The sequence below is a fragment of the Mus caroli genome, unplaced genomic scaffold (genome assembly GCF_978045245.1).
Source record: "Mus caroli unplaced genomic scaffold, Mus_caroli_1 scaffold_7, whole genome shotgun sequence".
Classification (NCBI taxonomy): domain Eukaryota; kingdom Metazoa; phylum Chordata; class Mammalia; order Rodentia; family Muridae; genus Mus; species Mus caroli.
The window spans coordinates 59,163,086-59,175,466 of record NW_028227262.1 but is presented as its reverse complement, the minus strand read 5'-3'; the positions used below and the strand labels follow the sequence as shown (position 1 = coordinate 59,175,466).

Sequence of the window (12,381 nt, the reverse complement as noted above, 5' to 3'; positions counted from 1 at the left end):
TGACTTTGCAAGGTCTGGAATATGTGTTTAGCATTGACACATTTCTTTGAATTTGTCTTTTAAAGCATTGTGTGGCACACATACTGTCATCTCTGTGAAAACACATGTGAAAAGATTTGATAATTCACTTCTAATGTAAAAGCATATTCCAAGCTCATGTCTTTATGGAATCAGCTTATACCAAAGATTCAAACATCTGATCTGCTGTTTTTATTTAGACTTTTGCAGCACAGAAAACTCTTCTAGTTGACACCACACTGATGCTGCCTTTGCTGCTGAGTACCATAAGTGAGCATGGTGCTGGCAGAACCCCAACAGGAGCTTTCCTTTTCCAGTAGAGACTGAGAACAAGATTTATATGAGCAAAGAGTGGTATTCAAGTCTGTGTGTGGTACACATTTGTCACCATGCTTTAATATTGAAAATTACATTCATGTATTTATATTCTCATCAAGTCTGTAAACATAGACACCTATGCATTATGGCATGCATGTAGAGGTCAGATTCTAACCTATTACACAGGTCCTGACTTTCCATTTTGTTTCTATTGGGCCTCCTGTTATTCTCTACTATGTAGTCCAAGCTAAGTAGCACAGTGATTCTGGGAGTTCACCACTCATTTGCTCATAAGAACTCTGGGGGTGAAAGATGCCTGGTTCTCATTGTCTACTCAAATATGGATGCTGGGTATACGAATTCAGGATTTTATTGTGCAGTGAATACATTATCCACTGAACCTGAGGGGCACTAGAGATGATGCTTTGATATATGTAGGAAAATGATTTGTCTTTATTATTAGTACGTACCAAAAACATACTAAGATGCCAATTGAACCCTCTAGCTACTCAATAAGTGCTAGTGAGTGCAAATAAATCATATATTCCATAAATACACAAGTTTTGACACTTGTTCCCTGCTGAATTAAAAGTCTGTCCATCAAGCAAAAATAAAAAAATTGTTGCCTTTTTCTTGAACCTAAAAATGGCATTTAATTTTGTGTCTGTGTCTAACTGTACTGCCACCCTCTATCAGTCAATCCTCATGAAACTTACTTTTTATTCTAATTGATTTATCTTACTTTCCCCAGCAAGTTCATGGTTTGTCTATGTTCCATAGTTGCTGAAAGCAACCAATGGTGAGAAAACCAAGTTGAAGCCAGTAATCAGCTAATTGTTTAGAAACAATAAGCCTAGATGACAGCAGACCAAAAGCTGAGGTCCAAGTTAATTTTTAGAAAGATTTTTATGCATCTTGTCTCTCCTTGCTTTAGCAATCAAGAGTGACTTATAATTCATTGGCTTATTAAACTTTTTAGTATAATTTTTCCCATTGCCCAATAAGCATTAGTGCTTCCCCAAGCAAAAGATTTTAGCAGGAGGATAATTACAGTACAGACTGAATAAGGAGGAACAAGGTTTAAAGAAAGGAGTGGGGTAGAGTCTTGAAGCTCCAGGAGGCTGTCCAGTGTGATATGGATATTTCCTGTTTTTTTAGAGCTCCATCCCACAGCACCCTATGCTGGAATTGCTTTGCATTTAATGATTGAACACTATCCCATACCATGGATAGGTTGTGTTTTAATAATATGTTTTGGTTATTCTAGACTGTTGCTTCCATTTTAAATCCTGAGAACTTTAAATCTTGTTTTTCTTAGTATTGATATAGAAGTCACTATGTATCTTTTGCACATAATGCTGTTTTGAAAGTTATGTGTGCAATTCCTTTTGTTTCTGATTCATAGCACTACTTTTGGTAAGAAATATTTCTCTAATTTGTCAAAATACATATCAGAAAATTGAAATATCAAATCATCTGCGAACTGGTCACATACTTAAAAACAATATAGGAAATCTAAGATCTAGATGGGCAAGCACTACCTTACATTACATTTCATTGAGAAATAATATAAAAACTAAAATAAATTTAAATACGCCATTGTCATATCTCAAAGTGTATGTTGTTAAAACTTCTGTTATATGTTTACCATCATGTTGGTTAAAATAAATCATTTTAACAGAAAAACATCTTCATATTAAACATGAGGCAAAGCACATATACAGCATGCCATGACTGACAGTTCTGATGCCAGGTCATTAGCTCTTCTTAAAGAATCTTGACAGTGAACATTCAAACATTTATCACCCTCTCAAAATGTTAACTATATGTTTTTCAGTGCTCATAAACACAAAAGGGCTGACTGTGGCATAGATGTGCATCACGAAGATATGGATAGAATAAGATGTTGGATCATCCAGGAACATAGTTCTTGAGCAGGAGACAATGCTGTCAAAGATGGACATCAGCACAAAGAAGGTCATGAGCATCAGGATGGTTTGGGTGGCCCTTTGCTCTGCAGATGCTTTGAGGGAAAGACTGGTACTTTGAAGATGCTGGGCCTGTTTCCTGTGCATGCACAAGAGGGCCACCATGTATGAATTTGAGAGGACCATGAGACCAATAAGAAAGACTTCCCTGAGGACCAGCAGTGTAGAGTACATGCTTTTCATGAGGTAACTCAAGGGTAGAAGAGAGCAGGACTGAGAAACATAAAGAAAGTCATTCATGGTCAAATTGGGGGTGGCAGTGATGGATATAAAGAGGTGACTGCTAATTGACATATAGAGGACACTCGGGAAAATAATGGCACAGGAGATGTTATGAGGAGATTTGCGCTTGAACTTAGCTAAACAGGAGCTACTGGGACTGAGGATTATGGCCTGGAGGACACTCAACATGCTGGTGGTACAAAGGGAGAGACCCCTCAAACTTCTGTACAGGTAGACAAGAAATTTACATATGATGTCATTCCATCCCCTCCAAGAAATAAAAATGTCTGTGGCTATGACTGCTGCAACCAGTAGCATCAGTAGGTGGATTAGGGACAAGAGACCAATGGGCAGGTCAGTGAGTCTGGGCCTGTGCTCACGAAAGAACTTGATGATATGGAAGAGAAGAAGGAAGCTGTTGCCTGAGATCCCAATGCCAATTTCAGAAAAAAAGGTGTTCCTTATGTTAGAATGATTGTGTAGTCTGCTGTTCTCATTCATTGCAAGTGAGAACAGTGGCTAAGGAGACAAGAACAGTATCTCACTCATCCTCCTTGGCAACTCTACTCCCCTCACCATAATCCACTGAGATAATCCTTCCTAAGATGAGCGATGGCTGGATCCTGTATCCTATGGTGGCTGCATCAGTGTGTGAGCTCCTTCAATATTAAATAATGCATGTATCATAGATTATATCTTTTCTTATTTAGCATGTGTGGGTTTTTGTGGAGCAGAAACAGCATCTAACTTGGTAATCATCCACAACACCTTCACTGTGAGCAACATTACAGACAGAGTTTTACTATGTTGGGTGAGTTTGAATGAGGAGAATTGTGTGAAAGAAACCGGTCCTTCCCAATGAAAGAGATCCTGTGGATTTGGTAGGCATTGAGTATTTTGGGGCTATTTTTTCTCAATATACTGTAAAACCGAATTTCTTAGTATATTTATATATCAAATGTTGGGAATTGTGATCTGTGAATCCGGATGTTTCGCCTTCCATCCACAATAGGCAATTTTAACCAAGTGTGACCCAGAATACTCTGAGGCTGAACTCAAGTCACCTCTTCCTGAACATATACACAGACATGTGCTTGTGTCAGGTGGACACTAGGTATTCAAGAGCATGCTGTTTACACACCAAACATGGCAGTGTTCCAGTACAAGATGGTCTCTGTAGATATTTCACCTGCTGGTCTTCTCATGAGTTGCCTGGCATTTGTGTTCTGGGAGAGATTAGGCAATATATAATGACTGGTGAGCTCCATCCCTCCTGGGAACAGAAGATAAAAGATAAGTGAATTCCAAAACAGAAGAACATTGGAGTGGAGTCCTTTCCAGAGAACTAGGGTGGACAATTCAGTCTTTGAGTGATACTTTGTATACTTCATCTTCTATATTTCTAATCTCAATCTATAACTGCCTACAAGAGGAGAGCAAATTGGGCAATGTCTGCAGCAGATTACTCCTTGTCTTCCTTCAGGATGTGAGGTCCAGAGGAAATAGAATTGCCATTAAAAGAGTTTGGGTTACAGTTATTACAGAATTAAAGCAAAATGTTAAAACTCAGTCTTGAAAGACAGGCTCTGTAGGAGTCTACATTTCCTCTTTCCATAATTGATGGTTGATAATTCTCCAGATTCCTGACATGTCAACTACAAGCTTATATTCATCAATATGCTGCATATGCTGCAGAAATATTACAGCTTCGTGATTAGACATTGACTCACGAAAACACCATGACCAAACTCATGTTGGGTAGGAAAGGCTTTATTGCATGTTACTGATAATGATACATCATCCTGGGTACTTGGGGGAAGAACTTAAGACAGAGACCTAAGTCAGAAACGGATGCACAGTCATGGAGTTGTGCTATTCACTGGCTTTTTGCTTCATGGCTTTACTTGTCTCTATTCTTAAGTAACTACCAGCCCGGGGCCTACACTCACACTGAGTTGGGCCTTCTCTCATGGATAACGAATCAAGAAAATTCACCACAAATATGCCCACAGGTCAATCTTGTGGAGGAATTCTCTGAACTGACATTACCTTCCCTTTTTCTAAATGATTTACCTTGTGTCAAAGCAAACAAAGAAACAAACAAACTAAAATAGCTGGCACAGCTGACCCCTTGTCAGGTTGACACACAAAAACGTCACTTATACTACAATCTTGTCCCTTCTTGTTCCCAAGATATCACACTAATATCAACATCTTAATATAGAAATTCCATGTACTTTAAAAGTTCTATTTTCTATAAATCTTCAAATCTCCCTCAACATACAAAACCTCTCTAAAATTTTCAGTCTCTAAAATATGCAGTTTCTCTTACATTTTCAAAGTATTTGTAATATATATATAGTCTTTGTAAAACTCCAAAGTCTCCGTAAAACTCCAAAATCCCTTTTAAATTTCAAAGTATCTTAATTCTGGGCCCCTGTAACATAAGTAATAACTTAAATATTTTCTTTTTCTGAAAAGGAAGAACCAATTTCTGTCTTCATTAGGCCTTCTGTTGCTTTGATAAAATACCATGATGAAAAACAAGTTGAGAAGAAAGGATTATTTTACCATATATTTTGTAGGTCTTCATTCAGAGAAGCTGGGGACAAACGTCAAGACAGGGGCCTGGAGGCAGGAAGTGAGGGAGAAGCCATGGAGTAGTGTTGCATACCTCATTGCTCCTTTAGCTTGCTATAGCTACTTTCTCATGGTACCTAGGACCACCAGCCCATGTGTGGAAATGTCCACAGTGGGTTGAGACATATCACATCAAATCAATCAACAATCAAGAAAATGTACCAGGGGCCAGTCTCCTGTTAGCATTTTCTCAGTTGAGTTTCCCTCTTCTAAAATAACTCTAGCTTGTGTCAAATTAACATGAAACTATGTAGCACAGACACCAAACATATGGGGCAGGTAATTTTGCAAACAAAGTCCTGTTACAGAGTAAAAATTTGTCACTGGAAGTCAAGGGTGTGAGTGAAATCATTTTATACTAAATTAGAACATGAGATGTTTTAATGTAAGGTATTAGAGAAATGTAAAGGGGATATAATTCACAAGTACAGGGTACTGGTTAAGGCATTAGACCTGAGGCAGTTAGTTAGTGAAAACATTTAACAGAGCTGACACCCTGAAACAAAAATTCTGTAGCATCTTTAGAAAAGGTTAATCCTTTATAAAATTATGGATCATGTATTCTAGATCTCTCTCTCTCTCTCTTTCTCTCTCTCTCTCTCACACACACACACACACACATACATATATAAAATGGATGGTGCATAATTGTTTCCGTTTAATTGTGAAGTTCTTTCTAAACCGTATGGGTTTGTTTTCCAAATCCCAGCCACAAGAATCAGAACATAGTAGGGAGTAGAAAGATATACTTCTGTTTCTCAATGGACAAGGAAACTGGCAGTTGCTTTATGGGACAAATGCCACAGGAAGCACACACTCTGAATTTCATTTTGTGATTTATGTGCACTGAGAAGCAGGTGAATGTTTTAAACACACCCGTGGAGTTTAAAATAGTAGCTGGCATCATGTGCATGTTGGCACTAGCTGACTAAGAAGTATGAGAATTCTAAAATGCTTTCTCTCATTTCTGGAAATGTACAATTTTATATAATTACATTGAACTAATCAGAAAAGAAAAGAAAAGAAAAGTAAAGAAAAGAGTAAATAAAAGAGGAAAGTTAATGAGAAGCAGGAACAAAGAAGAAAGAAAATAAAGAAAAAGGAACTTGATCTTTATGAAGACATTACCTCATCATACCAACCAGGCAGTGTGATGTCAGCTCTGAGGAGTGGGTCCAGGTTGTGCAATTGTCAGGGTCACTTCAGAAACCTCAGCCCTGCAAACCTGAAGCTCTTAGGAAAGTCAGTCTTGAACAGAAGGTGTGACTCCTCAGCGATATTCTCAACATCATGGCTTCAGGGATTCTGGCTTTGAAAGCACCGAGAAACCTTGTCTTTCTAAAAATGGAATTCCACAGGATCAAGGAGAAAATGTACAGTGATGTGATTGCTTGCCATCATGAACACCTCTTTACCAGGAAAGACACAGATAACATTTCTCTAGTCATTCTGCTTCCTCCAAATTTCACTGACCATAAAATTCTACATCATTTTATATCATAAAAATCATGACTGAGAAATGGTGGCAGACACCTTAATTCTAGCACTTCTAAGGCAGAGGTTTGTGGATGTTTGAGTTCAAGGCCAAACTGGTCTACAGAGTGAGTTCCAGAACAGCCAGGGGTACACAGAGAAACCTTGTTTTGAAAAATTAAACAAGAAAAAGAATCAGTAAGGCATTCGGATTCTAGACAGATATATAATTTCTAAAGAAAACCCTTTGGTGAGGATGAACCCTCCTCAGATACAAGCTACAAGGAATTCTCTAGCCTTTCCCCTCCCAGCTGAACCTCAGCAGCTCACACCTTCCTAGCTTAACATGGCTTAGGAAAACAGGAGAGAAGACCCACAATCTGTGATCTGCAGAATTAAGAGATTCTCACCTAACAGAATGTGCAGAAGGACATAAGCTGTGACAGACCTGGGATAATTTGTTGTACCATGCACTCTGATTGAATTTTGCACAATGTAACAAAACAGGCTGCTTTCAAGAGACAGGAAATTCTGTACATAGTGTACATAAAGGTCACTGATTTCTGAAATATGTCCCCTTAGAAGAGGCTATGAAGTGAGTAATGAAAGGAAAGGAATACATTTGGGCAGATTACAAAAGGAATCATGTATGGTACAAGAAATGATAAAGAGGAACCTGAGCAGTCTTCACTTAAAGTTGATTGCAAAGGCAGTGGCTGCTCAAGGCAGAAAAGTAGAAACTTCCTGTACAGCTTGAATAAAGGAAGCCCTGACGTTAGCCTTTGTGTCATTACATGGTTACCCAAATCATGGAAAACCATGACCCATTGGATCATCAACTCGAGTGGTTTGGTAGGTGACATTGGTCAACAGCTTGAAGATGAGGTTACTCAGTCAGAATGTCTACCTTTGGCACAAACCTAACTTAAACCTAAAAAGACACTAGGGAGAAATGGCTGGTATACTGGTGAAGGCAAAACCATCACCCAGCATATGCCTGTACTGTTTCCAGTGATGTCAGAAACAAATGAACTTCGGGAATGTGATGGGCAAACCAGGAAAAGCCATTGGGCTAAGGGAGGGCAGCTGTTTCTGAAAGAATGTGCTAAGAATTGCATTTTTTAAATCTTAAAGCCTTTGTAGCTGTGTCTTTTTGCTCAGACTGACAGTGAGAATGTTACCAGGTGTTTCTAAATAAACCTCCAAAACCAGCAGGAATGGATACCTTGGAGGTGCAGAAGGACAGAGTCCAGCCATCAACATGGCTCCTGCACAGTGCTGCTTCCCTCATCACCCAGTGATGACTCCTGAGAGGCTCGGCCTTGTTACTAAGCAGCTGTGACCTCTCTACAAGTGCATTTGTATTATCAGAAAGTTATAAAGCATATTTATTCAACGACTAGAACACAGAAATGAATAATGAACACAACTATCGTGTCCTTTAATACCATACTCACTGTTTATTAACAGTCCATGTCCTGTAACTTCATCACCACAGTGACTCAGGTGACCACTCCTACCAGGCAGAATGAGACTAGTGGATGACATAATTCATGAAGTTACACAGGGAATGAAAAGACTCTTAAGAAAATTCCAGTCTATAAAGGCCAGCAAGGAGCCCTCTCTTAGTAACTTCATCCTCAAGCGTTAGGTAAGGTTTGAGCATAGAACCTATTTCCCTTTCAAAGTCTTTTAGAATGTCTAAGTATTCACCCTATAGCAGCCAGTATATCATCAATATTCATTTTATGTCATATAATCATGAGAAGCAAAATTAAGTATACTTGTTTAAATTTGAAATTAAAACATCAGTATCTTTCAGGGTGTATACAAAGGATCACTTCTGAAAACCTTTAATAATCACACCATACAGCTTATAGATGATAAAATAAATTTGTAGTTAGGTCAGAAAAAGAAATTGAAATTAAAATTAACTGGTATCTCATAAAATTTAAGTAACTTTATGTCCTTAAGGAAATGAATACCCCAGGAAGAAAATGCACTTGATGCAGCACACAGTACCCTCGGCTGAAGGCCTTCAGACTCAGCTTCCCCATGGCAGAGGCTGAAAATCCTCCTGCAGCTCCAGAGTTCCTCCACCCACAGACTGTCTGGGTCCCAGCCACCTTCTGATTCTGTGCTTACTCAGGGCTCTTACTCAGATGGAAGGGGTGGGGCAGGTGGAGTCTGAGCCTGAGGAGATCCAGCACAGACTTAGGTTCAGGGAGCCTTTAAAGCATCTCTGCAGCCTGCAATTTTAGTGACTGTCAGTGACAAGGTCCCACTGGAGAGCAGGGACATGTGGGATCCCACTGGAACATGTTATCTTTTGAGCTGACTCTGTTGGATAACATACATCCTGGGAGAGCTGGGCTCAAACTTTTCTCTGAAGTTTTTAGTACACCTGCCAGTTAGATCAGGACACAATGTAGTCAACACTAACTTGCTAATTTTCTCCTCAGGCAAAATGAGTACAAAGTAAACTTTTGCTTCATAATTCATCTGCTAACAGTGTGACTCCTGGTGCCTTCCTTGAGCTTCCATGTTTCTGATTAAATCTACACAGTGAGTGATATGCTGCTTCTTCCAGGGTCCTTCAACACACACGGAGAACCTGTATCCAAGAAATTTTGGTTCTGTACCCTATGAATTACAGATTTCCAGCTCTTAGTAACCAGTAAAAATAAAATTAAAGAAAATAAGGAAGTAAAGTAACACTTGGGTGATTGTGGCTGTGCAACCATAGGCAACTTGAACATAAGTGTGCCCGAGTCCAACGCGGAACTGGATTCCTCTCCTCAGGGATATTGAATGGCCAGCCTCCTCCTCACTGATGGAGTCAGGAAGTCTAACCATTTGTATGGAATGAAATGATATACAATTTTGGATTAGCCCTATGGGTACTTTACATAAAGTAATATAAATATCCTGACAAGGAGAGTTATAGATCATATTCCCAAGAGAATTCAATCATCCAAGGTGGCCTGCTCTTGTTTTTTTTATATCAGAATTAGAAGATAGCATTGTATAATATCTGCTCTCAGAATGTCAAGAGTTCACACAGGAGCAAAGCATGAGAGAATAGCTCTATTCAGAGAGGACTGATGACTTAAGAAACTAAATATATGCTAAAAATCAAAGACCTTAACACTTACTGTCTAAGATTCTCCACAAGGCACCTGGGGGAGAGGAAGCCTCAGAGGAAAGGCAAGGCACCCATTATTAAATATCCAACTCATACCAAGGGAGAAGTCTGAATGCTTCACAGTGGCTTCATGAGCATTTGAATGCTCATACAACAGGCATGGCCCAGCTGGGGAAGAGGAAGCCCACAGCATGGAGGGCACTGGAAAAATGTTCATTCCATGACCTTCCCTTCCCTAGATATGCTGGTCTTCTTTCCTAATCTCTTTCATTGCCCATTGCCATCCAGTTGTCATCATGTTTCCTGAAAGAACATAGGAGCTGGTATGGCAAAGGTGTTGGCCTGGAAGAGGAGGTGATCTTTGTTCCTTGCCCTTTCTTTACAAAGCCACTGTCATCTGGAGGAATAGACTCCTCTTGGATAAAGAGATGTAAGCACAGATTGCAGATTTAATATGGACTAGCTCTGTGACTCTGGGCAGGAGAATCAATTTTTCTGAATTTTCATTTCTTTCTATTTTTAAATTCTGATTTAAAATTTTTTTGAGCATTTTCCTGTTTTTATGTATGTTAACAGCAGGCTTGCTTTGTGCCTGATTGAGATCAGCAGCAGGTACTGGATCCTCCACAGCTAGAGTCATGGATGTTTGACAGCCCCTTCATAGGTGCTAGAAGCTGTACTGGAATACCTCAAAAAGTGGTCAGTGCTCTTAATTGATAAGATTTATCTCCAGCCACTGACATTCAAAAAATTTGTATTGCTAAGTGTTCACTGTGCCTAGTCTTCTGATTTTCATACAAATCCTTGGATATATTTGCTGTTTCTTTGAAAAGTGGCTTTGGAATTCTGATGGGGATTACATCTAGTCTGTGGGCTGCTTTTGAATGCAGATCCATTTATTAATCCTGTCAGTCCAGGAGCATGAAGAGTCCTTTCTGTCTTCTAGGGTTATATTTTGTTTTTGTTTTGTTTTGGTGTTTAAAAATGTTTATTGTGTAATTCATTCATCTCCTTGGTTAGATAATCCAAAGCAAGTTAGTTATTTATCTATTCATTTACTTTAGATTATAGTGAATTGGATTTTTTTTCTTAACAGGTTTGTTATCACTCCACAGGAAAACTGCACATATTTAATTTTCTATCCTGATTCTTTCTGTGGCCAAAAGGTTCTTAGGTTCTCTTATGTATACAGTGTAAGTCACCTGACCTTTTCATTTCTAGCTAACTTATCTCAACCTTATGGCTTCTAGTTCTTGCTAAGCCTTGAAGAGTTATAATAGAGAGGGTATGTGGCACCCTGTTCTCACTCTTGGATTATTCTAGACATGCCTGAGGTTCCCGATGTAGTACAATGTTGGGCAGAGATTTGTCAAATATAGCTATTATTATAGCATAGCATGTCCATATATTCCTGCCTTTTTAGTGCTTTTACCACGAAAAGTTGTTAGATTTTCACAAAGGCATTTTCTGCATCTATTGACATCATCCCTTTGCTTCTCTCTTAGAGTGCTGTCTTTTTCTCTCTTTTGATTCTATCTCTGTCCACTAACTAAGATATCCTGGGGAGCAGGTCCCAGACACTGACATCTTATAGAAATTAGTGTGTAACCACTCTTCTATATTACTTATTAAGGGGCAGAAATCCATGATAGATATCCTGGGGTTCAGGTCTCAGACATTGACATCTTATAGAAATTAGTATGTAGCCACTATTCTACAGTACTTGTTCAGGGCTGGAGGTCTGTGATAGATCAGAATTGATGTTAAGCCTGGCCCTGTTATATATTGATGGAGCCATAAACATTGTCAGCATCAAAGAACCTCTGTCCCTTGTTTGTCAAACTGGGTGGAAGTGTTTACTTCCCAGGGTGTTGAGGAAGTAAGTACTAGAGAGTAGGAATTTTGTAAACAGAGAATGCTCCCTAAGCTTTTCAGAAGATAGACTGTTTATTCTCACCAGAGGACAACCTACAGGAAGTTTATGTGCTTGGCCCAGGGTGGCCACCAAAACCAGATGTCTGCCAGTGTGGATCTTGTCACTGTAGACAAAATTGATGACCATATACCAGCTACTGTGATAAGGTTGAAGTAGCTGTGGTGGTTCTGGGCCTTGAGAACTCTGAAGCTAACTTTTGGTTTACCCTCCTTCTTCTGCCTTTGCAGAGCAGTCTTGAGTAAGACTTTGAAAGAGTAACAGAGGATTCTGGTCCATGGTGGCCTGGAGGGCACCATAGCAGACCACGCTGCCCATGTGAGGGAATTTTATTCCAGAGTCACTAGTGAAATATCACCAAGCATTGCCTTCCTTTTGTTTTTGTTTTTTTCTTTTTGTTTTGTTTTATGCTCAGGCTGTGGTGACAAAATTCTAAGCCCAGAAAAAGCAGCAGCCCCTCTCATTAAATGTGTTCTTAGATCTCTGAGCCTGGGATAGAGGCACAAGAGGCTTCCCTGCCCTCTCCTTGGCCCTGTTCAGGCTGCTCTGGATTCCTCAATAGGCTCATAAGCAGCAGTGAGAGTCTTTTGTATGGCTATCAATGCCCAAGTCCAAGATCCCTGGGCTTCTGTGCTTTCCTGTGC

General features: G+C 39.4%; 1 protein-coding gene across 1 annotated transcript; it reads right to left on the bottom strand.

Annotated features, from left to right (window-relative positions):
* Positions 1-387: 387 nt before the first annotated feature.
* On the bottom strand, positions 388-8,858 carry LOC147003904 (vomeronasal type-1 receptor 48). The gene is made up of 5 exons (XM_085840341.1): positions 8,682-8,858; positions 8,117-8,193; positions 6,315-6,524; positions 5,118-5,174; positions 388-3,819 (listed from the first exon to the last, which is right to left on the bottom strand). Exon 5 carries the CDS (start codon positions 3,045-3,047, stop codon positions 2,139-2,141), a length of 909 nt encoding a protein of 302 aa, XP_085696467.1. The 5' UTR covers positions 3,048-3,819; positions 5,118-5,174; positions 6,315-6,524; positions 8,117-8,193; positions 8,682-8,858; the 3' UTR covers positions 388-2,138.
* Between the last annotated feature and the right edge of the window lie 3,523 nt (positions 8,859-12,381).

Bases quoted from the DNA above. Each gene is read 5' to 3' on its own strand.
- LOC147003904 (XM_085840341.1), bottom strand. From the start codon at position 3,047: ATGAATGAGAACAGCAGACTACACAATCATTCTAACATAAGGAACACC.